This window comes from Drosophila erecta, unplaced genomic scaffold (assembly GCF_003286155.1).
Source record: "Drosophila erecta strain 14021-0224.00,06,07 unplaced genomic scaffold, DereRS2 tig00000021-arrow-pilon, whole genome shotgun sequence".
In the NCBI taxonomy this organism is placed as follows: domain Eukaryota; kingdom Metazoa; phylum Arthropoda; class Insecta; order Diptera; family Drosophilidae; genus Drosophila; species Drosophila erecta.
The window spans coordinates 25,762,044-25,789,756 of NW_020825198.1; the positions used below are offsets into that span (position 1 = coordinate 25,762,044).

Genomic DNA, 27,713 nt, shown 5'->3' on the forward strand with positions numbered 1-27,713 from the left:
TCGGTATTTCCGCCGGCTGGCTTATCCATGGTGTCGTTTTCACCGGCTCTGAATCGTCGAAACCATTCCTCCGCGGTTCGAAGTGATAGAGTACCATCCCCCAAAACACCATTAATCTCACGGAACGTTTCTCTAGCGGATTTGCCTTTAACGAAGGAAAACTTTATAATAGCGCGTATTTCGGAGTTAGTGAACTCCATGTTTACACGTCTATAACTGTTGAACGCAATATCCAAACATGCATAGCGTCGTTTTGTAGGTTATGTCAAGACCTTTCAAATTATGTATAGTATTGTCAGATACGAGCTCTGTAGCGCTTTGTACATAGCCGCGGAATTCAAAAGACAAACAGGCGGAAGGGAGATATTTGCCAAACTAATATTTAATTGCAAAAGGGAAATCAAAAAATATAAATTAATATGTAAAGGAAAAAGTATAAAAGCACGAGATAGGAATTATAAAGTAAAAGAATGTTATAGTTTAGCAAAACATCGACTTAAAACAAAACTCAATTTAAAACATTTGATTTATCCTTATACAAATTAACCTAAGCAGCGCACACTCACACCCTCACAAAAGATGTAAGAATGTAATTTTAATAATTCTACCCATTACTCGTAGAGTAAAAGGGTATACCAGATTCGTTGAAAAGTATGTAACAGGCAGAAGGAAACCTTTCCGACCAAATAAAGTATATATATTCTTGATCAAGATAAATAGCCGACTCGATCTGGCCATGTCCGTCTATCCGTCCATATGTCTGTCCGTCCGTCTGTCCGTATGAACGCCTCGATCTCAGGAACTAAAAAAGCTGGAATGTTGAGATGAAGCATGTCTCTTCCAGAGACATAGACGCAGCGCAAGTTTGTTTCCAAATGTTGCCACTCCCACTATAACACCCACTATGACGCCCATAAACCGCCCAAAACTGTCACGGTCACACTTTAGAAAAGTGTTGTAATATTTTTTATATATTTTGTAAATTTCTATAAGTTTGCCAAACAACTTTTTGCCACGATTTGCCCACAAACCGCTCACAACTGTCACGCCCACACTTTTAAAAAAATGTAATATATATTTTGAATACATATCTTGTAAATTTCTAAAGATTTGACTAAAAAATGTTTGCCATGCCCAATCCAACGCCTACAAACCGCCCAAAACTGTCACGCCCACACTTTTGAAAAAATATGTTATTTTTTCTGACTTTTTATACATACATCTTGTAAATTTCTATAGGTTGCCAAACTTGTTGCACGCCCAGTCTAACGCCCACAAAACTTTTAAAAAAAATTTAAGTTTTTTTTTTTCATTTTTTATTTTTTATCCAATTTCTACCGATATTCCAGAAAGTTTTGAAATTTCTCGTTAGCATTTCCACTACCTGAGTAACGGGTATCTGATAGTTGGGGAACTTGACTATAGCATTCTATTTTGTTTTTATTGTATAATAAATCAATGAATTTTAAGTAGAAGTTATAATAAATTAAGTGCTAATGTGAAGTAACAAATTAAAAGGAAAGTAGGGACTGTACGTATGCAGATAAAAGAAGTTTAAACCAAAGTAAAAAAGAAATTTAAGAAAAGCAAAAAAATTTTTTTTACTGCACACAGTTTTTGAGTGATAAGACTATCCCGCTCACCCTCACAGTCTTGCGCTTATTCTTTATCTGAGAATAATTGATTAAAATAATAATTAATATGGAAAAAATAAATAAGTTAACGAATAGAAGAAAAATAATAATATACTTTCAAAATATAAATAAATAAATAAACAAATGATAGAATAAGTACATATATTTATATTTTTAATATCTAAACAAAAAAATTTGTAGTTGTTTAGTTTTTGCTCATATTATTTGCCCACCACAATCTGCTGATATTGGGCGTCTTCCCAGTGCACATCGATACATTTTCTGTATATCTTCCGTGAAAACGTCGTTTTGAAGGGTCGGCCCAGTCCAAAGAATATCGTTTAACGATCTCCATTGCTAGTCCTTGAGATGGCATCGAAGACGATTCGCTATTTGGTTGACCAGAGACCAGGACCACCACAGGTCCTCGTCTTTTGCTGTAGGGCGGTCTGGAAGGGACTCAACCTCACAGAAACGTTTCAGCAATGCCTCAGTGTCCAAAAGCACTCGTTGTCAGCGCAACTGGGTTGACTTCCTCACTCCTTCCTCGGATCCATCCGAGGTGCGTATTATGAGTTTTGGGTTCTCCGGAAAATCCGATCCTGGTGTCGGGCAAATCATATAAATCCTAAAATCATATATCTTCCAATGAGAGCCCTCGAATATTATCCCAATGCTGAGGCGTGAAGCTAAGGCTTGGCAGGTAGGAAGTAACCAAATTCAGAACATATGCACAATCAATCAGACTCTTTGAGGAAGTGCATCGGTTGCACATTACACAGATTCTTCTTGTTGTGTATGAGGCGTCATAGTAGCCTGGTCAGTCCACTCATTCACTGGAAAATTGGGAACTGACATCTGTGGCATGTTCAGTCGCACTTCCGCATCGGCGCCCCCACCGAGTCTTCTGCGATAGCGCAATAGGAATCGATACATCGCTCCTCCGAGCGATTTCCGAGTGGAAATTCTTCGAGGCATATCAAGATCCAGCGAACCCTTCTATATAGACGATCACGGAATCCGTCTTCTTAAACGCATTCCGTAGTTCTTTCACCTGCTCTATAAGCTTCTTTAAATAAATACTTGTTTTCCTCAATTGCGAATCGTCGGAGCCTCCGAATCAGATTTTATGCATACTTACCGCAACTCATCACCGCAAATAATCATGTAATCAATTCGGGAAATTCTTATGCCGCTCACAACATATCCACTTACTCCGGTTGCGCACAAGATTCCACCCACAAAAAGCTGCCAAAAAAGAAGAGGGCGCAAGTTCCACGACCTGCAGCTTCGGCGCCTATTTATCGCTGTCTTCCTTTCCCGCGTTTCGCCAAGCCGGGAGTAAGCGAAGATGAAGAGCCGGCAAAACCCCAAATCGCATTTGTAGTAACGTAAGAAGACGTTAGGCAATTCGCCGAGTCGATTTGTTATTAAAATTCCACAAAAACCGCTTTTGCTGCGCCTATGTATCACAGTCGCCCTTTCAGGCAATTCGCCAAGTCGATTTGCAAACTTAACGCAGCCGCAATCTAACGTAATCCATTTACACACATAAAAACTGTCGAATTTAAAGTTTGACACTTGCAGGTGTATATCGCTAACAAGAGGTCATTGTAAGAGGGGTTCGCAAGCAAGAGTAAACACAGGTCGAATATATGTAGACTTATAATTATTCACTTATTTACCTTAAATTATGGTTCGTGTGTGTATGTATGTAAAAAAAATATATAGCTTGTTAGACAGAAGGCGGGCATTCAGCAGCGTTCGCAAATTCAGACTGATTTTTCCCTCTCCTCCTTTCTCCGTCTTTCCCCGTATGCACTGCCCAGAAACAAGCGAGCGCGATCAGCTGATCGCCGCTCACCCGCACATTGGGACAAACAGCAAACTAAACAATATACATATATAATTAATTGGGGATACCCTTGAAAAAAAAAATGATGTAATCTTACCAACTACATATAAACAAATTAAAATTATAAATATCTCTTTCACTTTATACCTATAGATCTACCTTTGGCTTTATTTTTATTATTATTAATTTTTATAAAATATTGAGTGCCACGCCTGTCGAAATTAAAGTTAATAAATTGTCTAATTGGCAGTCATGCATCGAACATGAGGAGAGAGAATGAATTAGTTGTCCGATAGTTATTTTTGGGTTGAAAAAACATTTTAAATTTGGAACTCAGCGATCATGTTTGGGTGGGCATCAACTGCTACCCTAGAGTGCCATCTCCCAATGATTGATAATAGGTATTAAAAAAAGATATATTCCCACAAATTTCCCTTTCTATCCTTTGTTTTATTTCCTCTTGATCGATCCAACCATCCGCACTTGGTTTTTAAGCGAGTAGCTCAAAGATTAATTGGAACGCCACCTATTACCGACCATACAGCCGGAACCAGCACCTGCGATCCTTCTTGAATATCGTGTGATAAAAAAATATGATAAAAAAAATCTTTTATGCAGACTCTAAAAATACAATTACTTCGAAATTGCTAAATACAAATCATCTTTTTCTTTTGTAAAATAATCCAAAAAAAAAGCGTATTAGCACAACAGCTGCACGCCGAAATACGCGCTGTCCATACCCTATATGGAAGGGTATTATGGGAATGGGCGATCTTGTGGAATTTATTTTTTCCAGGTTTCCACTTCTTTAAAGTTTTTTTGTGCTGTTTTAGAGTGCGTCACGATGGTGTCATCCTGGTATGCAAAGGCGAAGGCGAAGGTGTTTTGACATTTCCCGTCTAAAAACCTGGTAGAATCGTGGCCTATGCTGAGTGTAGCCCGAACGGCATTTCTTTATACTTGAACAGCACCTTTTCTATAAATGAAGTCTGTTAATACTGAGAACCTTCGACTTCCTTCATCCATCCTTAAGCATTTAGTGCCCAAGACCTCCTCTAAAGCAATGAGTTACCCTGTCCTCTTTTTGCTATTTATTATTCAAGGAAATTCAAACATTAGTTTGTTGCGTTTGTCATAGATGCCAGAGCTTGCGACAACTGCTGCAGTGGCTTAAGTAAAAAATATCATTATTGCTGTCAATACTGCTGTCGAACTGGTCCGTTTCGACTCCGCTATAGATCCTGATCAGTGCAGTTCGGCGAAAATATGTACGTATTTAAATAACGAAAATCAATTTTGTAAAAATTGCAAAATTGTAAAAAGCTTGCCAAAAACCAAATTTTTGTTTGTATTGTTGATAGTATTAATTACGCAAAACCCAAAACAAACGTAGAACAAAGTTTTCGTCAGTTATGTATTGCCTTCATAAGGTAGCCCGTCTCAAGGCGGCCTGGGGACAATTCGCCGAAAGTTATTATGAGTTAAATTAAAACCTGAGCAACTTAAGACACAAGAAGACTGCAGAATTTCGGCTTACTTCAAGCGGAACTCCTACTCCGCTAGCGAACCTGTTCAACTCTCAACTTTGTGAATATACCTAAAATACTCAGAATCAAAGTAATTACTCAGTAAGAAAGTTATTGTAATTAAAGAAACCGGACTAATTATTCCACCCTACCTGGAGCCTTAAATATAGGATATATCCTTCCGACTCTTCAGTACGGATCACCTGTTTGGAGTCCGCAATATAGAGTTACCTGGGATCCTATTGGATCGGTTTGAAAAACTTGTACCTCGTTGCCTTACGGTGCGTAAATTTGGATGTAAACCTTATACCTCCTCTTTATTCCAGTAGACTTATGTTAATTAACTTACCATTCCAAGCCAACAGTAAAACTTGGCTTGGATCAGTCCATTTGTAGTCGTAATCGGGGGAAGTTGAATATCGGGACTGGTTAGTCGGCTAAACTTGTCTGTTCCAAGTAGATTCTCTAGACATTCATGCCCCTAATTGTTCTGGGTATAATAGGCTTTATTCTATTATCTCAAACAATCCCAGCCTAAATCCACGATACCTCTGACACATAGTTGGTGGCCGCTTGAGTACTAATCTCCATATTGGGCCAAATTAAAAACATGTCTACCGTAAACAAGCTACTCCTGGTGGCAACCACATATGTAAAATTTCGGCAAAACCCTGAAATGGGTGCAAGGAAAGGCATGCGAACTGTTCTCTTTTAACTCCAACAAAAACATGGAATGTCGTCAGCCCGGCAGACTTCCAGAGAACTACGCCGCTGATGTAGTACAAGTTACTACAGTAACTTAAAAACATTTCGAAGCTAGATAAGATTTTAGACGAAGTCCTCGTCAAGATAAATTAGATAAATAAAGCAGGTCCGCCCAAACTTCCGGAAGGCGATTTAAGCAAGCAAAAGGGAATGCTATGATTGGCTATGTATTCAGGAAGCTAATATTCTCGGGCTGCAGGGCGTTCAGAAACATGCAATGGTCAAAAGTGTCATGCCAGACATGAGATGGAAAAGAGACCACGATTGGGTATGTATATCGGAAGGTAATATTGACGAGGCTGCAGGGCCTCAAGAAACATACTATGACCAAAAGTGTCCCCCCAAAAAGAGAAGATGGAAAAAAGGCCACGATTGGGAATATATTCCGGAACTTAATATTCTCGAGACTGCAGGGCATTAAGAAACAGCTGGCTGAAGATGGACTCTGAAGGCTTGGGAAGCATTTTATCGTCCGTAGCTAGCTCAGAAGGAGGATAATCATCCTTATTTCAGATACCTCGGTGGGTTCCAGGACTCAAGAGGTCTCCCGCAGTGTCTCTTCCCGATTTAAAACAAAGTACAAAAACTTTCACCAGCGCAAGTATCATCTCTATGGTCACCTGTCGTTGGCACACAATTATTTAACATATTTTTCATTATTGGTAAAGAAACAAGCAAAATCGTTTACAATCGATTAATACTTTTAATTCATTTTTTAATAACGGAGTTCCGTATTTTTAGGTGGTGGTTGTTTGAAAGCTCAACTGCCATAGAAGAATCCAGGTAACGCAGTGTGAGCACCTCTTCTCCGATTCTTCGATATATGTATATAGGAGAACCTCGGAAGTTGTTACAATATTATGTAATATTTATTTATTTATTGTAATAGATAGAGTAGTTTACAAAACTAGCCTAACTTAATTATTATAGCGATGCCTGTAGGCCCTATGGCTATGTTGGTTGACAATTGCTTGGTATCATAATCTTAATCATATTGGGTAATTATGAATGTGTTTATTATAAGTGGTGGCTGCCGGGGGGATCCCTCGCCGCAGTCGCTGATGTTTAGCCGGTTGGCCGTGGATAATCCGCAGCCCCTCGTATGGTAACGGGGGGTGGTGTCTTCTCTTGAAGAGTTATGTCGATTAGGTTGGGAAGATGACTGTCTTCCTTTAACTGCTGGCCTAGAAACTCAGATAGTTGGGGTGAGTTATAAAAAAATAACGACAGAGGCCGGGGTAAGTTTTCGAGCTTGTGCTCTTTATTGATATTCAAAACGAACTGCTTAAGAGCTAACAAAGGAAAGACTTCATAGCGGCCTCTGACAATGTGCAGAGCTTCTGCCGGCTATGTGAGAGCTTCCGGCCAAATGCTTGATCAGCAATTTGACCGGTGCTGGAGTACGGACAATAAGTCCGGTTAACTTAGTTAACTACTCCCCCCTCAAGATTAAGCCCCCCCTAGGCCGACCCTATTTGGGTGAGGACTTCCTTCAGTTGGGCCGCGGATCTTTTGGCCCTTGTGGCTCGCTGATAGGTTAGGCCGAGAAAATTGCTCCTGCAATTAGCGCTATCTGGCTCAGTCGGTATCCGTCGACGTCTTCCTCGAATTTTCTGATTTGCTCCAAATTTCGTTCACTTAAGCGGTGAAGATATGGGAGACTCAGGATCTCGTGTTTCATAGAGATGTTAAGGACAGCGGAGTTAGCTACTCCTGGTGCCCTTTTCTGAACCATGTCATGATTTACAAATACGGTCTCATTGACCATAGCATTCTCAGTAAATGTTATCAGGTGCGTTCCTCTAATGTGGATGGTCGTTCCATCATCCACGCGCACGAGTGCTGGTCTATCGTTGATTACGATAATTCCTTCGTCGACATAGGTGATCGGATGAAGATTGCTCTGCTGTGTATCGCAATGGGCCACTACTCCAGTGTGGAGTTCTTGGGCGCACGAGCTCACCGAAGATAACTGACAAAACGGTGCCCCGGGTGACATGGAGCAGTTCTTAACGGTGCGGATTTTTCCGTTACACTCCCCCACCACATTATCCTCTAACCTTAACACCGTATCGTGGTGTGCCTCCGGGAGGATAGTGATTTTGTTGCAGGCCATTTTAATCTTGGGGAACTTAATTATGAAATGCAATATGTTAGGATATTGTAAAACTTTAACAGACGCAACGGACAAAATTTCCCTTATGGGGGTGTCGGTGGGCTCCTCAACCCAAACTTGCTCCAGATCTGCATAATCCAAGATGCTTGGACAGACTACGTTAATTTTGGCGAGTGCGATAGTTAGCAACAAATTCTGTAGTTCCATAACAATAATCCTATTACGAGTTAATAACATCTCGAATAGGTGGCCTGCATCAACTTGCGCATTTTTAGAAAATTTCAAAATTTGATTGACGGTGGTTGTGAGTTCGTTAATGCGAACTTGTGTTCTAGTATTAATTTCGATCTGACTATTATGCGCATCAACTAGTCGTGCTTCTGTGAACTTTATCTTTTCCAAATCTTCGGCGTCAGGTGTCCCAGCGACAACCTTTAACGCAGTTCCCAAGAAGTCTAAGCTCCTGGCAACTCTGTGATGGACGCTCAAAGAGCTAAGCGTATCACGGAGATGAGCGATATCATTGCTCAGAAGCTTTCTCATGTGGGACTGGGGGAACATATCGAGCATGCTTTCAGTTTCATCAACTACTCGCCTATACTCAGAGAGATTAGCTGAGTGTCTAACGTAGGCATATTCCTCCCAGACCAAGACTTGACCGTCGATGACGGGAATATAATTTGCTTGGGAATAATCACTAATATAGGCCGATGTCACTGCCAGAAGACAGAGTAAAAGCATTGGAAGCGACCTGTAAAATTTGTGGTTGATTAATACATGTTCGACTTAGAGTTGCCCACAACCAATGGATATAAAAAATTAATGCCGAGCGGCTATAAGTAGGGAAAACTATGCCAAGTGGCTAAGGGTAATGAAAAATGTAAAAAACTTATGCCAATTGGCTATAAATAATAAAAATGTAACTGAAAACTTATGCCAAGTGGCTACAAATGGAAAGAATGAAAACAAGCCTCCGAGGGAACTGCAACTAGGCTCTACTCGGGTTACCTGAGGTTGTCCTTGTGGACCACCCTCCCTTTAATTAGGACTGTGGTCCCCAAGTCTGCCTCGATGGTCTTCTCCTTACATAAAGGAGTGAGTTTTTTGCCTAGTCGTCTGTTTGACTTTACTAGGACTTTGTCACCGACCTGAAACACTCTGTTCCGCCGAGAAGCGTTTTCTCGGTTTCTTGTAAAATTTTGGGCGTTTTTGATTTTTTCGTGGACATCACTTTGTGGATCGTCCGGAACTGCCCGCATGACCTCAGCCGGTTTCTTGTTGATGACAGAGTGGATGGACTTGTTATATCTGGCTGTGGCCAGCAAGATCAATTCCACCGTGTCACTTAGCCTTTGTCAATTTTTAGGCATCTAGCGAGCTCGATTAACGTGCTGTGGAATCGCTCCACCTCCACGCACCGCTTGAGACGTTATGTAGGGCCGGTGCATTCGAGATGCTGACGCCGAAATGGTTTTCCAGCATAGCCACTATTGTTTGCGATTTCAATGATGGTTCATTGTCGCAGTAGATGGCTTTGGCTTTAGGGAAAACATTCATTAACTGTAGCAGGGGCGGTTTTAGATCCTCTATGGTTCTAGATGGAATCGGCTGAACCATGGCGAATTTCGAAAACTTGTCCACGCAGGTGAGAAAGTATTTCTTATCCGTGGAGAAAATATCGATGTGTAAAATTTCTCCTACATGGCCCGGGACTGGAGTTTCTCCGAGCTCCTGTTTCTTTGGATGCCTGTCGTACTTCGCTTTGGAGCAAGTTTTGCAATTGGCTGCTATTTCGCTCGCCAATTTGGTCATTTTCGGGAAGTAGTACTCGGAGAGTACCTGCTTCACATTTTCTTGGGCCGATTTGTGAGCTCTGTTGTGCTCGACGGTGAGGATTTCTTTTCTCTCCTGGACCGCGAAGATGTCGGTGACCCTATCTTTGCAATGCTAGAATTTCGTGTCTGGAAATTGTCGCACCACATCATTCTGGATTAGCGACAGCGTGTGGAGCAAGTTCCTCTAGCAAAGTTTGTTTGCACGAGAAATTGATCGAGTGACGCCTCTTATTCCCAAATAATATAAAAGTGCGTTTCCAAGGGGAGCGCGCCTCTTCTAATATTATCTGGTTCTGAAAGCAATTCACGGGGTTGTCCGTTGACTCGATAGTGTATGTGAGCGAAAGTTCGCTGTGGATTGTGGCCGCACACGACTGTGGTTCTTGGCCATCAACAACGTTGAGTTGTTCCCTGGAAAGTGCATCTGCAACGACGTTATTTTTTCCGGGCTTGTAAAATATTCGTGCGCCGGACTCATCGATGCGTGCTTTCCACCTCTTGATCTTGGCGTTCGGATTCGATTCCGATACCGCAAACGTCAAAGGTTGGTGGTCGGTAAAGATGTTTATTTCTTTGACCGCATACAGGTAGTGTCGCAATTTGGCTAGCGCCCAGACTATGGCTAATAGCTCCCTTTCATTGGTAGCGTAGTTAACCTGTCTGTCACACAATGTCCTAGAGATCATTGTAATGGGGCGTCCCTCTTGGGACAGCACTGCGCCAATGCCGTAGGCCGAAGCGTCTGTCGTTAGATCAAACGCTTTTTTGTAATCAGGGTATCTAAGGATGACGTCCTCAGACGCCAGAATGTTGCGAAGTTTCTCGAAGGCACGTTGCTGCGCTTCGGAAAATTATACTTTGATACCCCTGGACCTGTGTCGGCTAACACTCCCGTTCTCGCCCTTCAGTATGTCTGAAATGGGCCTTGCTATTGATGCGAAATCTTTGATGAAGCATCGATAATAGCTGGCTAAGCCCAAGAATGACCTCACCTCAAATACATTTTTGGGTTCTGGAAATTCCTTTATGGCCTTAACCTTTTCTGAATCAGTCGCCGCGCCATTGTTGGTGACGATGAAGCTCACGCTTTTCTTAAAGAAGCGTGACTTTTCCGCAGATACTCTCATGTTAGCATCGTACAGGCCCTTCAGAACCCAATCTACGTGCTTGACATGGGCATTTTCATCTTCTGAGAAGATGATGACATCATCAACGTAAACGTAGCAGAACTTGCCAATCTGCTCTCGCAAAATATCGTCAATTGTCCTCTGGAAGATGCTTGCAGCATTTCTGAGTCCGAATGGTAATCTTCGGAACTCATACTTCCCTCCGTTCACTAAGAATGATGTTTTCTCACGGTCGCGTTCGCCGAGCGTGATTTGGTGATAGCCAGACTTCAGATCGAGTGTCGTGAAGTACCTGGCCTTGCCGACAGTACTGTCTGGTACTGTCCTTTCGTTCAGTTTGCGGAAGTCCAGTACCAAACGCATTTTTTTGTTGCCCGCCTCGTCGGTGCCCTTTTTGTCTACGACCCATATTGGGTTATTGTAGGGGGACTTCGACTTTTGGATTATGCCATTATTCAGCAGTTCCTGAATTTCGCCGTTGACAAAGTCAGCTGCTCCCATGGGATATGGGTATAACTTGGCATAAATGGGCTCCTCGTCAATCGTCCGGATGGTTGCTACCACCGACGTATTGTAAGGAAGAGCCTCATTAGGATCAGCAAAAGCGTTTTTCCTATTCCCGAGCATTTTAAAAAATGCACCTTTGATTAAGGGCGGTGCGTCTAAGCAATCTACGTTGGTAAAATTGACATGGGGGCAAGTGTGACAGTCAATTTGCTCTGCTTCGGAGCCCCATTTGAGCTGGCCGGAAGCTAGGCAAAGCGACGCGCCGGCCTGTTTTAACAGGTCTAGGCCAACGATCGCGTCGAAGGAGGTCAAATTTGGTAGTAAGAAAAAGGTAGCTTTAAGGTTAAAAATAGACACAAAACATTTTTTCGTGATTGTAGTCACACCATGAATCGAATGGATTGCAAATGGGGACTCCACCGGGCGGACGCCTTTCAACCCCTTAAATGGTCGTATGAAATTTTTTGACGCGCCCGTGTCAACCAGCAGTTTCATGTCGATCCCCGCTACTCTTCGTCTGATGACGGGTAGCAGGGACTTTCCCCTAAAAAATTAATGGCATCCGAGTCATACTCTAGGATGGCATCATCGTCGACTTTAACCGCTGCACTGGAGGCTGCGGTGGCATAAGCATAAGTCCGAATCATCCGAGGCCTGGGCCACATGATTGACCCTTTGCCTTTTAGGCGGGAGCGAGCAGCCAGACGTGGCCGGCTTCGATTTCGGGTAAGCTGGGGCGTGAGATGGCTGCATCCTGGACAATGAGGGGTCAACATCCATGGGTTCCGGCGTGATCCCTCGAGCCATTCGGTCGCTACGTGGAGCGGAGTGCACCTGTGCTCTATGCCGCTTAGTAAAGTGCGGGTTCTTCCCGGCACTTCTCTGCGAGCCGGTTTGTGGGGGACCTGCTGGCGCTCCTGCACTTTGGGATACTGCCTACGGTCCCTATTCTCTTGGCTTTGTGCAAACAAAGTTGCGAAGGTGTACCGCTCGTAGTTGGACACCACTTCTTGAGCCAAGGCGAGTGCTGACGGCATGTCTTTCGGTTTTACCGCAAATAGCACATCCGTGAGGTTGCGCCTAAGTCCCGAGACGAAAACTCTCAAAGCGTCATCCCGGAACTTCTCACATAGAACCGCTGCTGCCGACGCTTCGTAGGACATGGTTGCCTTGTTGGTGAGCAAGGTGAGTTTTTTCTCTACCTCGTCATAATACTGAAGGAGTGACAGGCTTCCCTGTCTGAGGGTGCCTAGCTCTTGCTCGATAACGTGTATCGGGCTCCGCTGTATGTAAAATCGAGTCGACTTATGATCGCATCGAAATTCAGTATGGTCACAAAGGACGACAGATCTGCATCAGCAGGGCCTTTAACTTTGCTCCTGAAGATAACTACAGCCTGATAGTGTCGCGAACTATCCTCATATTTTCTGAACATATGTTAGGCGGCATTCGCCGCCAGGAGACGTATGTCTCCTGTGTCCCCATAAAGTCTGGAAGACATTTAACGGCATCCAATGTTTCCTCACAACGGACCCGCCCGGTGATATCTACTGGTTTGTACACTTTAATCGGGGGAGTTTCAATCCGCACAGGGGCAGTCTGTATAGCCGCGACCTGGCCGGCAAGTTCCTCAATTGTTTTACGCAAGTCAGCCTCCCTGCGTTGACTTTGTAAGGCTTGTTCTCCCTCATGAGAGCTTCAATCTGTTCTGCTTCGAGAGACATTTTATATGAAATAAATGCGTTAGCTGGGATACTTTTACATACAGAGTTTTCAGTAGAATCGTCGCCTTCGGTCTCTGAGTCGCTAGCGTACGGTTTCGAATTCCTATACTGTCGGAATGAATTGCTCATGAGGAGCTGAGTATATAAACACTCAAGCCGTCTTGCCCATAGGGAGCACTAGTACGGCGAGGGGTCGCGGGGGCTGAGTCGACGTCTAATAACATTGGGCGAGGGCCCGTTCAGCGAAGCCGTAGGTTCGTCCAGCAACGATATGGTGAGCCAAACAATGCCAAACAATGTATAATACATTTTTTCCAGGTTTCCATTTCTCTTCTCACGATGGTGTCATCCTAGTATGGCAAAGGATAGGGCGAAGGTGTGGTGACATTTCCGATCAAATAATCAATAATAATTTAATAATAATAATAATAAAACATCGATATACGCTGTCCTCTTATTGCTTTTTGTCTTATTATTTTTTTAATATTCGGCGAAGTTCAAAAACTATTTTTTTGCGTTTGCAATAGATGGCAGATCTTTCGACAACTGCTGCAGTTGTTTAAGTTAAAAAAGTGAGCAGTTTGGCCAAAATAATTAAGTAACAAAAATCAATTTTGTAAAAATTTAAAAATTTTAAAATGTAAATTGTAAAAAGCCTGCCAAAAACCAAACAAAACCAAGCAAAACACAAAACAAACGTAGAACAAAGTTTTCGTCAGTTATGTATTACCTTTATAAGGTAGCCCGTCTAAGGGCGGCCTTGGGACGATTCTCCGAAAAATTATGAGTTAAATTTAAAGTGGAGCAACTTAAGACAAATTTAAATTAAATAGTAGTTTTAGTAGATATGGAACGACTACCTAAGCTATAATTTCTGTCCAATGTGGTGACTAAGAATTTTTTATCCATGGTATAGGTCACGGATGAGAGAATTTTGCATAGAGGTTTCTCTTCTGTTTTTATCTTTTGTTCCCTTTCTTTTTATGCAAACCGAATGTGGCTGCCGCCACACCGAGTTGCTTTGTCACGCCAGCTGATCTCGCAGCCAACTGTAAAAGCACTGCTGGTACGATTCTCCGAAAATCTGGTAGAGCTGCACTTGCGACCCCTGCGTCCCCAACCATAGGTAACGCTGCTCGGCGCATGCTTTCGGTACCTGTCAAAAGCTCTACGCAAATCGACAAACGATCGTGTCCTTGGCAGCATAGAATCCCAGGGAAATTAGCACCAACAATCTTGGGCTACAAAATATAAGTGTCAAAGGTCAAAGAGCAGACCAACCCCTCCGCTCACCCCTCACTCACCCGCCACCCCAAAATGTGTATATACTGTATAAATATACATATATATACATATGTGTATATACTATACATATATATACTTATGTGTATATACTATACATATATATACATATGTGTATATACTATACATATATATACATATGTGTATATACTATACATTTTGTTTAAATAAAAGCCGATTTAAGAAAAAAAAAAGGGTGCATGCTGTAGGTGAGTTCCCCGACTATCAGATACCCGTTACTCAGCTAGAGGAAGTGCAAACGAGAAATTTCAAAAAATTCGGAAATATCGGTAAAAAGTGGGGAAAAAATAATACAATTAAAATAAGTAAAATTTTTTTTTAAAGTGTGGGCGTAAGATTTTTAGTCGGTTTGTAGGCGTTTGAGTGATCGTTGCAAAAAGTTGTGATGCCTCATATATCATATATGTATAAAAGTATTATATATAAAAGTAACCGAGTCGCCTCATATATCTTATACGTGTATATAGCATGGAAATTCCTTAGTAGTTCAAAGGCCTTTTACAGAATGTAACGCAAGCACATTTGCTGCAATAAATGCCGGTATTCCATTCCGTTGCCCACTTCTCGAATACCGTCACATATTCCTGTAAGCCCCTGGTTGCAACACTCATGTTTGCGCTCTTGACCATTACCGCAGTGTCATCCGCAAGGCAGCAATCATTACAGCACCAGGATTCCTGCATGACAGAAGTATACAGCGAATAAAGAGTCGAGCCTAGAACACTACCTTGGGGTACACCTGCTGAGACTGTACGCGTAGACGATTTGCCGCCATCGACAACCACACCACAACCACAACTGCCTGTCCGATAGAAAGCTTTTCATAAGAAGAAATAGCTGTGGTGTCAAAAGCGTCTTAAACTTACTTAGAAGACCATCACGCCATACTCTATCAAGGACTTCTTGTATATCCATGAATACATCGGTTGTATACAACGATGCCTCCAAAGCAAAGTTTGTCACTCGGTGTAGATGTTCTGGAGTGCCATGACTAATGGCTAATGGGCCTTTATGCATCTACTTTAGTGGGTTGCTTTCCAGGCTTCGGAAATATCGTTATGATTGCCGATTTCCCCTTACATGGAAAGTGTCCCAGCCTCAGGGCGCTGTTAAGCAATAGGACTACGAAAAGTACAGCTTTGATTGGAAGACCTCACCAGGCTATTTCTTAGGTTTGAGCTTTTTGATCTGCGTTACTGCCTCTTCCAAAGTTTTGGTTTTCTGCCGGAGTAAGATTCAACGGCTTAAATCTGTCCTCTAAGCTGATTGCAAAGATATCGGCCTTCTCCTGACTGCAGCTGCACCAACCACCAGCTGAATTTCTGATAGGAGCCTTTGAAATAACTTGTTCTTTAAGGCTATTCGTGAGTTTCCATAGCGAGTAGTTTGTCGATGCATCAGGACTACCATTTTCCAGCATTTGGTCTTGTTTGTTTTTCGCCAGAACTTTGTTAAGACGATTTGACAACCTTTTGTAAATGGTGGGCGCGTAAGTTACCAGATTGCCTTAAGTCGTGACGGTGGGAGGTAACGATGTGTATCGTGTATCTATATACATATGAATATTTCTTATATTTAAATGTATAGATGATTTTCTATGCGGATAATTAAAACGATCGACTGTTTAAGTAGGTGGTACAACTCAGAATGATAAAGCTTTTTTGAAAATAGTTGTGTATGTTTCTATGGTTACACGCTAGGGCTTTTTATCCCGTTAGTTGATGCTCACAGAGTAGAGACGAAGGCTTTTTTAGATATTTATGTATGTCACTATTTTTATTCGTCGGTGCTTATGATCCCGTTCGTTGATATGCACAAAGTAGGGATGAGTTCGAGATGAAAGAAAAGGTTGTCGCTGTTATGGTAACTCGGGCGTCTCCGGTTCTGGAAAATTCTCGTCTCACTATAGCATCTTCGATGTCTTTTTGATAATTTTTGCCAATGTTAATACTTCTGTCCAAGACATTCCTAAATATTTTAACAGAGGAGTCGGGAGCTAGCAAGGATTTCTTTCTGGATTTATATTGGGGAGTGTGGCCTAATGTTGCTACAATCGGTAGGTGGTCCAAAGACAGATCGTATTTTGTTTCAATTAAAAGTTTATCTATTGGAACCCCATTTACGACAATAAAGTCCAAAGCTGTTGGCGTCAGTCTAGTGTTAGATGAGTAGGTTCACCTGTAGCTAATACTTGTCTAGAACTAGTTACGATGGCCTCTTGTTGTCGTTGTAGTCGTCGGAGGAAGCTACAGAGAAGCTATTTTGATAATACCACCACTCGTTGGTACATCGAGACTGGTGACCTATAAATCGGTGCGCATCGTTGATTTATATTATATGGTGTAGTAAATAGAAAATAATTGTTATAAATAGTCTTACCTCTCTAGCAAAAACTCCACGTAGTCGACTTTGTATGACAATAGCACTACGTCGCATTCTCATAAAACGGATTCTCAGTCTCCAGCCTCTATACGCATGCTGTATTCTTAGAACAGCTTGCTTATTGCGTATAAACGATTTTTGGCAACAATATCTATTCCAGTATTTTTGAATAATAACGGCATTTTTATAAATTGTATCTTTTCGATTGCTCTCCAATAGTTCATATACCGCATTGCGTAAAAATATTTTAGTTTTTCCTATTTGCCATTCCGTAGGAGGCATGCGACTTATTTGCAAAATATTGCTTAAATATTTCTGTGGACATTCAAATGATTTATATTTCATAAGACATTTATATCTAACGATAAAGTCTTTATAGGCTAAATGTATTGGAAATCCCTCTCTTCTTATTCGAATTATATCCACAACTCCAAGATATTTTAATTGATCGAGAACTAAAGAGCTGCTATAAGTGTTTGGTCGTTTTTGTAAGTTAGGTTTTATGCAACGAACGTACCTGAAAAGAACAAATTTATGGTTTAATAAATAGGCGTTATATTTATACAACTTACAAAAAAGTATATATAGTGACATATATATAGTTCATATAAACAGGTATAGCCGATCTTTTGGAAAGCTTCACTCTTCAAAAACCTCATAAATAACATTCTCCCAAGACACCAACCGCTTAACGGTAGCAACTTAATGATCCGGTAAGCTAAGTAGAACTTAAAAGGCTTATGTTAATCCTTTATAAAAGGTTTGCTGGGCCGAAAGAATACTTTTGTAAGTTAGTTCATAGCTGACCTCTGGTGAAACTTATCCAATAAAGATTATAAAAGGAAAAATATATATTTTTTTAATAAATATATCACCTAAAAGGTTTATTGGCGCAGTTCCTAGTAAACTCGTTATCCTTTGACAATCTAGTGAAAAGAGGAAGTAACCTTTTCTGATTGTACCCGCGAATTGGCCGCAACAAAGTGATTTCGGTTAGTTTAAAGTGACTAAAATCGGTATCCGCACAAGAACCTGTGAGATCGGAGTTAATTTAAAGACCTAATTTTGTGGCCTGCTTCGTGAAGTGAGACCACCACTAAGGTGTAATATTAAAAGGTGCACAGTGCAGTTCACTAAGACATAAGTCTCGACATTCTGTAGCAGTCTGTGAACAAAAACAGTAGTCCACTAAAATCAAAAGTGCGTACGCTACTATTGTATAAAACAACAAAAAGTTAAAACAGTGCAGTTCACTTAAGGCATAAGTCTCGACATACTGTAGCAGTCTGTGAAAAAAAAACTAAACTAAAACTAAAATGGCGTTAGCTGCGGAAAATCTTTCTCAATTACTTCGGCAAATACGCCAAGTACCGCAATTCTCTGGAGACCCATCAAATCTCAGCTCGTTCATCAGACGTATCGAATACCTGTTGAACTTATACCCTTCGAACGACATTCGACAGAAGGCAATCACATTTGGAGCCATTGAACTTCAAATTGTCGGAGATGCAGAACAGGTTTCCCACTTTGGAATGCACAACGAATGGACAACTTTAAAAGACGCCCTAATCACGGAATTCCAGACGCCAATGTAGAAACTACTAGGAAGGTTGTATCGCACAACTTTTAGAGGTAACGTCTATTCTGTGAACAATTACAAGATAAGTCAACTATACACAAGCAATGACAAATATTATAAAAAATACAATTCAACGCTCACTCCCCGATAGGTTGTTTATGACCTTAGCGAGGCATGACATTTCAAGAGTTCAAAAATTAAGACAAACCGCCCAACAAGAAGGTCTATACGAAGACCCAATTTAAAAAAAATCCGATAGTCAGCCAAGACTTACATAATTCAAATACCCTTAACACCTATAAATATACAAACATTAATCAAATCAAAAACCCTCACCCCAAGCAACGATTCATTCGCCCCTTTATTCCATTAACAAAGCCCACACAGACCCAAAACACTAACGTAAATAATCAAACCTCTATGGTAACTTATGTAGTTACCGCTTTATTTAATTAAGAGATACAATGGAAAGTTAATTTGAAAGTTAATTTCCAGAGTGGCCAGTCTGACGATATCAGAAGATATCGTCCTCCAGGAAAGGAGGTGGCTGCGATATCTGTTTGTCAGGCGGTGGATTCTCGTGGTGGTCTTCGCAAGCGTCAGCTTCAGCTAAGAAGGCAGGCTTGAGGAGGTCGACTGATATGGCTTCTCTTGTCCATGAATGCTGATGATGTAGAACTTGTCATCAACCCGGCGTATTATCCGATGAGGTCCCGTGTAAGGCGGCTCAAGTGGTTTTTTGACAGATGCCACTCGCTTGAAGACGTGTGTACAAGTTCTCAGGTCCTTAGAAATGAAAACAGGTGGTTTAGCGTGATGCGCTGCAGGAGTAGGTCGGGCTGCCCTGATATGTTGACGTAGTTGCTCGGTGAGTCGGTGATTCTTGCTGAAGGCGGTTGGAGTGTGCGACTCAAAAAATTCGTTGGGGATACGAATAGTGGTGCCAAAAAGCATTTCGGCTGGCGATGACTTGAGGTCCGCCTTAAACGCCGAGCGCAGCTCCAACAGAACTGTAGGCAGGAGATCCGGCCATGCTATGTGAGACTTCCACATCAGGGCGGCCTTGAGGGTACGGTGCCATCTCTCCACGATGCCGTTTGACTGAGGATGATATGCGGTTTTACGTATCCTTTCAGCTGCAATTAGTTTAGCCAGCTCAGCAAACAATGAATATTCGAATTGAGTTCCCTGGTCCGTTGTTATAGTGAGTGGGCAGCCAAACATGCTGAAGCGGTCGATGATGGTAAGACAGTAGCGTAAGTTACGGATATTGGGAATCCAATGTGCTCGAACCGATTGTCAGGAACATCGATCTTCGCCACCGGGCTGCATGTGTGGTGATGGATTTTGGCCCGCTGGCAAGGAACGCACTGTCGGGACCAGAGGGTGACATCACGGTTAATTCCTGGTCAGACAAACCGCTGCTTAAGTACTTTGCAGTTGGCGTCTCAGACTTTTGCGTGAATATAGCCGCTCGCGTTTATCCGAGATGTCACACCAGATGTCTAGGTTGTCGATGTTCAGCCATTTCATCGACGGTTTACTGAAGCTAGACGGCATGCTTATGGTGTTGATGTGTGAGAGGGCGTCTGCCACTGCGTTGTTTTCCCCGGGATTGTACACTATCTCCGTTGAGAATTGGGAGATAAAATCCAATTGGCGGAGTTGTCAAGGCGATGCTTTGCTTGCTTTCTGCCTGAAAGTGTATTGTAGTGGTTTATGGTCGGTTTGGATGATGAATGGACGACCCTCTAGAATGTGCTTGAAATGGATGATACCTGCGAAAATAGCCAGGAGCTCGCGATCATACGTACTGTAGCCATGCTCTGCCGGAGATAGTTTCCGCGAGAAAAACCCGATGGGACGCCAAACGTTGCCGACTAGTTGTTCGAGAGCAGCACCGATCGCTGTATCGGAAGCGTCCGTTTTAAGGGCGAGGTGAGCCGATGGGGAGAGAAACGAAGAGCACACGGCACGTAAAATTCCTTGCTTGCAGGCCTGGAATGCATTCTCCGTAGGCTATCTCTCCAGGCTATTTCGCGCTTGTCATTTTTGGTTGCGCCTTTTAGGTAGTCTGTGAGCGGGATTTGAGCCTGAGCTGCGTGTGGTATGAGGTGTCGGTAATAGTTGACACTTTTACCACTTTTACCAAATTGGCGCTTTTGAGGGTTAATTTGGAGGTGGTTCCTCTGCAAAATCTCTAAGATTGTCTGTAGGTTCCTCAAATGCTCCTCATGCGTTGTGGAGAACACCATGATGTCGTCCATATGGCATCCTAAGAATGGAATGCCACGAAGAATGCCAGGTTGTCCATGTGGCGCTGGAAGGTTTGCGCTGCATTGCGCAGTCCGGGTGGCATGTCGACGAACTCGAAAAGGCCGAACGGTGTAGTGACGGTTGTTTTCGGAATATCATCTGGCGCGACTGGTATCTGGTGGTAGGCACGCACCAAATCGATTGTGGAGAAAACCGAGCATCCATGCAGACGTTGAAGAATGTCTTCCCCATGGGGAATCGGGTAGCGAGCTGGAATAGTAGAAGCATTAAGTTTGCGATAATCACCAGTAGTGTCCGTGTTCGCAACGACGAAAGACCAGGTGAACTTACCAAAAGTTAGATTTAACGTGCCGTAGGTATCAATCAACACGTGGCCGCGTAGAGTTTGAAGTCGTCTTTGCGACGATGCATTCCCTTGATTATCGAAACAGGTATGAGTGAAATAACTGATCCGGAATCGATAAGGAATTTTACGTTGGTATTACGATCGATTATGTGAAGTCCTTTAAGGGGCGAATGCTTGGAGATCTGCAGTCACCAGTCGCCTGAACAGATGACTGTTTCTTTAGTTTCCCTGCTGTGGCACCCAGGCACAGGGCGAGGAGCATTTTCGTGCATTAGGTCTGAATTTGGCATGATAAAAACAGACACGTGGTGCTCGGAGTTGCTGCTCGTTGCGATGGCTGGGAGGCTGCATGTTCTGCAGAAGAGTTAAAGAGGCCTTGATGGCAGCGATGTCGCGTTTCAAGTCGTCCACGACACTTGTGCCAGCTGCCGGAGCGTATTCGCGGGTGTTGCCTCTAAATTGTGCCGAGGAGGACCCAGCAGCCATGAAAAAAGAACCCGATTGCTCTTCCATGAGATCGTCAGCGAGTGCAGTTTGCGCTTCCAAAGTTGCTGAGCGTAGGAGCTTCAAGCCCCGTTGTACATGCTGCGGTAGCTGAGAGAGCCAGCGGTATCGCAAGGCGTCTGCAGACGCGCGACCATCAGCAAGAGTTGTCATTTGCCGAAGGAGCTGCGAGGGCTTCTTGCACAAACAATACCCGCTCATTTTGCTTCCAAAATGGCGGTAGCTTGATGGCGCCAACCGACTCGACGACAGGGATTCCGCGTTGAATTTCACCAAAGTCAGGCGAAGTTGGCGGTGCAGGCGCAGAATCTCCGGTATTCAGCATTTTGTTTATTGCGGGGTCACCAATATGGTAACTTATATAGTTACCGCTTAATTTAATTAAGAGATACAATGGAAAGTTATTTTGATGCCGTAAGCTTGTTGCGCGGCAAGGCTGGAGTCCAGAGTGGCCAGTCTGAAGATATCAAAAGATATCGTCCTCCAGGAAAGGTCTTGGCGTTAGTACTTGTTTACGCCGTGTTGCCAGACTGGGCTTTAGTCTGGGCGCCACACCTCCTTTAAACAAACTCCTCCGATCAGACAACACCAATTTGATCACAACAGAAATTTATACAACGAATTCAGAACAGACAAAACTACTATCAGTCCCCCCCACGACCAAGAATGCCGAATAAGCGTCTTAAAGAAGGCAGCGGACAATCACGTGTGCAGACAGATGAAATTCATCACCAGTACGAATTAGATTACGATAACGAAACTAAACACTGCATTAATAACGACAAACAGTTCCACGAAGATCAATTACAGAATACTCAAACAGAAATGTTTACAGATCAGCAATATCAAGCTGAAAATTTTCCAATACCAGCCTGGGATCCCACCAATACATAGAGATCATGTTTAATAACCACAGATATAGATGTATAGCTGATACTGGCTCTTCAATAAACATGATGAGCTCAAACTTTTTCAACCTTCAAGTTAAAGGTAAGCAAATAACTAAGCAAATAATACTAATGGAAAATAACGGTTTAATAGACTACTTTCGGAACGAAACAATAATTAACGAAAAAATACTCATTCACAAAGAACTAGATACATGTGATGGGAACTCTTCAAAAAATGTTAATGCACTCTTACAAGAAAACAACTTTACATCAGAAAAAAACTATGCCATGGACAACAACATAGACTCAGAACACACATACAGACTAGAACATTTAAATAGTGAAGAAACATACAGACTTACAAATTTATTAAAAGAGTTCAGTGACATTCAATATCGCAAAAATGAAAACCTTACATTCACAAGTATTGCATATTACGTATTACATAATATAAAAACCGTCACGAAAACCCAGTTTTCAAAAGACCATAGTCGTATCCGTTTGCCTACGAAGCAGAAGTAAATAAGCAAATTGTGGAAATGTTAAAACAAGGTATTATACGCGAAAGTGACTCCCCTTACTGCAGTCCATTATGGATTGTACCCAAAAAGATAGATGCCTCTGGCAAACCGAAATGCAGGTTGGTCGTGGACTATCGAAATATAAATGAAATAACAATAAATGATAAATTTCCGATTCTTAATATAGACGAAATACTAGGCAAATTAGGAAAATGCCAGTATTTTACTACGATTGACTTAGCAAAAGGGTTCCATCAAATCGAAATGGACCCAAAGTCTATACCAAAAACGGCGTTTTCGACCAAACGTGGTCACTATGACTTAAGCCATTTGGCTTAAAAAATGACACTGCAACATTCTAACGGTGCATGAATTACGTCCTAAAAGACTTCATAAACAAGCAAGCATTGCCTTGTTTATTTAGATGATGTGATCATCTATTCGACATCTCTATCCGCATATCATATATTCGCATAAGCCTAAGAAAGATTTTATTTCTTTTGGTGACTTTGGGAGAGAACATTTTTCGATTGCTTAACTTTCTCTTTATTAGGTAGGTCTGCACTTATAATATCTCTTTCTATAATATAAGCATTCTCTTTACCGTAAGTTCATTCCACATTTTGCAAAGATTGCAAAACCTCTGACAATATTTCTAAAAAAAGGAGCTCAAATAGACATACGAAACGAAGAATAAAATAAATCATTTGAAAAATGGAAAACACTCATAATGAACGACCCAATTTTGATTTGCCCTGATTTCACAAAAACATTTCAAGTCACTACTGACGCTAGCAATTTCGCCATAGTAGCCGTGTTATCGCAAGACAATAAGCCAGTAAGTTTTGCAAGCAGAACATTAAATGAACATGAACAAAATTATAGCACTATTGAAAAATAAATTCTAGAAATTGTTTGGGCAACCAAATATTTCCGCCCATATCTATATGGCTAAATATTGGCTAAATAATATTAAAGAGCCTAACACGAAACTGCAACGTTGGCGAATTAGACTTAGTGAATATAATTTCAAAATCAAATATTTAGAAGGTAAACTTAACCATGTAGCAGACGCTTTATCTCGCGTCAAAATTGAAGAAAACATGGTAGGCGAAGAAGAAAATATTTCAACAGCAGCAACAATACACAGTTCATCAGAAAGCAACGAAACCTACATTGATATTACAGAAAAACCAATAAACTATTTTGCAAGACAAATTGAATTTATTAATGATACCGTAGAGCAAGTAGAGGCAACGAAATACTTTTCCAAAACTAAACTGACCATCAAATACACTGACATGACCCTGACAAAGGCAACAGATATCCTCATTAAATACTTCTTAAATAATAACAGTGTTATTTACCTGGAATACGATAAAGACTTTTTAGTTTTTCAAAAAGCATATCGAGAAACCATTAACCCACACAGTAACGTGAAAATTCTGAAAAGTATCATAAAGTTAAAAGACATAAAATCTTATCCTGAATTTAAAGAATTTATTATTACTCAACATTCTAAATTGTTACATCCTGGTATTGAAAAAATGATACGATTATTTAAAGAAACTCACTATTTTCCCGATTATAATAAACTAATTCAAAACATTATAAATGATTGCGAAATCTGTAACCTGGCAAAGACAGAACATAGACCAACAAAACTTGCTTTCGAAATAACTCCAGAGACAAATAACCCACAAGAAATGTATGTTATTGATTTTTATGCAACTGACAACGAACAGTATTTATCCTGTATAGACGTATATTTAAAATTCGCTTCACTTATTAAAACAAACGGTAGAGATTGGTTAGAGGCAAAACGAGCCCTTACTAGAATTTTTAACGATATAGCAAAACCAAAGAAAATTAAATCAGACAAAGACTCCGCGTTTGTAAGCACTTCTTTAAAAATTTGGCTAAACAACGGAGACATGCAAATAGATATTACCACAAGTAAAACAGGAATAGCAGACAGGAATACAGGAAACGCCTTCATAAAACCATAAATGAAAAAATCAGAATTATCAATACTGAGAACAATAGAGAAAATAAAGAAACACGAATGGAGACAATTTTATACATATACAACCACAAGACTAAACATAACACAACCGGACAGACACCGGCTAACATCCTTCTTTACGCAGGAACACCTACATATGAAACCCAGATAATTAAATAAATTAAAATCAAAAAACTTAACAAAAAAACTACAGGATTTCGAAATCAGTACAAAATTTAGAGTAGCACCCTTGACGAGCGCAAAATCAAATAATCCCTTTAGAAAAATAGGCAGAATAGAACAATTAGACGAAAAACATTATAACGAAATTAATAGAGGCCAAAACGTTATTCGTTATAAAAGCAAATTCAAAAAGAAAAAGAAAGTTAATGACAGCAAATACTTTGCTTTAATCCTAATTGACAATATTGGCAACGTTAATTACAAAAATCTGATAAACATAAAAACTTCCGCCTGGTATAACGTAGCTACTAATGAAATATTAATAATATGAATACAATTGAACAACCAACTTTCATAATAGCACCTTACCCCGACAATAATAATAAGGAAAATATTGAAGGCAAATTCTACTCACATAACAACTATGTTCTAAATACACTAACAAAGAATATTGTCAAAGACCATTGCATAGCTAACATAATAAAACACGAAACACCAACTTGTACTTTTCAAAAATATCGTAAACAATCCTATATTCAATACATTAAACCAAATATACCTCTAACCTGGAATATGACAAGATAAAACTTTATGACAATTGTAACGATCAAGAGATTTATATTGAAAATAATAAATCATAAAAATATCCAACTGCAATGCAGAATTAAAACAAATTACAATATCTAATAGTATTCAACAATACACAGATGTAATATTTACTGAACACAATGTAACCAAAGTCAAAAAAATGTCACACATAGAAATTAAAGAAATTATTTTGTTAAACAATAATTTACAGAAACATTCTAATAATCTTAGTTTTAGTTTTAATTTACATATTTTACTTTTATATGAAATGTAAAACAGCGCCATACAAAATTATTATCTCTTACCTAAAACCAATTAAAACTGCTAACAAAAATATCGAAAAAGAAACAGAATCAAAAACAGAAATAGTTGAAATTAAAAATGCAGTACCACAATTATATCTAGAAATAATCGCCTGAGGACAAGCTAATATCTAAAAGGTGGGGGAGTGACATATTCACTCTTCATATAAAAAGCTAAGGCCCATCTTTTGGAAACCTTCACTCTTCAAAAGCCTCATAAATAACATTCTCCAAAAACACCAACCGCTTTACGGTAACAACTAATGATCCGGTAAGCTTGACATATTAGTTTGGCAAATATCTCCCTTCCGCCTTTTTGTCTACGACGCTATGCATGATTAGTTTGGATATTGCGTTCAACAGTTATAGACGTGTAAACATGGAGTTCACTAACGCCGAAATTCGCGCTATTTTAAAGTTTTCCTTCGTTAAAGGCAAATCCGCTAGAGAAACGTTCTGTGAGATTAATGGTGTTTTGGGGGATGGTACTCTATCACTTCGAACCGCGGAGGAATGGTTTTGACGATTCAGAGCCGGTGAAAACGACACCATGGATAAGCCAGCCGGCGGAAGACCTGTGACGACAAGTACCGATCAAATCATGGAATATATCGAGTTAGACCGGCATGTGGCATCTCGTGACATCGCCCAGGAGATGGGAGTTAGTCACCAAACCATTTTAAACCATCTGCAGAAGGCTGGATACAAAAAAAAGCTTGATGTTTGGGTGCCGCATGATTTGACGCAAAAAAACCTTCTGAACCGAATCAACGCCTGTGATATGCTGCTGAAACGGAACGAACTCGACCCATTCTTGAAGCGGATGGTGACTGGCGACGAAAAATGGATCACATACGATAATATCAAGCGAAAACGGTCGTGGTCGAAGGCCGTTTAATCGTCCCAAACAGTGGCCAAGCCGGGATTGACGGCCAGGAAGGTTTTGCTGTGTGTTTGGTGGGATTGGAAGGGAATCATCCACTATGAGCTGCTCCCATATGGCCAGACGCTTAATTCTACCATCTACTGCGAACAACTGGACCGCTTGAAGCAGTCGATCGACCAGAAGCGTCCAGAATTGGCCAACAGGAAGGGTGTAGTGTTCCACCAGGACAACGCCAGACCACACACTTCGTTGATGAGTCGTCAGAAGCTACGGGAGCTCGGATGGGAGGTTTTATCGCATCCACCATATAGCCCGGACATAGCGCCAAGTGATTACCACCTGTTCCTGTCCATGGAGAATGCCCTTGGTGGTGTAAAGTTGAACTCAAAAGAGGCTTGTGAAAAGTGGCTGTCCGAGCCACTAAGGAGGGGGGCTTCTACGAGGGAGGTATTATGAAGTTGCCGTCTAGATGGAAACAGATTATCGAACAAAACGGCGCATATTTGAACTAAATCCGATCACTGTAACACTTTTTATAAAGCATTGAATAAAGATCAAAAAAGCGGAAGGGACATAGACAACCTATTATATACTTTTCACCTCAATGGGTGATGCAAATTTCGAATAGATGGATGTCTATTCTATTCTTTAGAATAGTCTATGCCTGATAAAAATATTTGGTTTCCGGTGCGATGGAAATCTATCACGTATTTTTCTATCACGTTGAATATTTCCGGAGTTGTTTCAAAAGTCAATTTCGTATTTTTGTGTGTTGTTTCCGCTATAGATTTTGCACTCGTTAATGATGTTCTGGATTAATTTTTGCTATCTGGGAAAA

The 27,713-nt window shown here is 41.1% G+C and overlaps 1 protein-coding gene across 1 annotated transcript in view; it reads right to left on the minus strand.

The window, feature by feature from the left end:
* The window catches only part of LOC26526255 (unconventional myosin-VIIa), a 713,556-nt gene that overhangs the window by 326,497 nt on the left and 359,346 nt on the right, over positions 1-27,713 (minus strand). Inside the window, exon 11 of the mRNA XM_026976734.1 lies at positions 16,792-17,311. Coding sequence (XP_026832535.1) covers positions 16,792-17,311 — 520 coding nt within the window. The remainder of the gene's footprint in view (positions 1-16,791; positions 17,312-27,713) is intronic.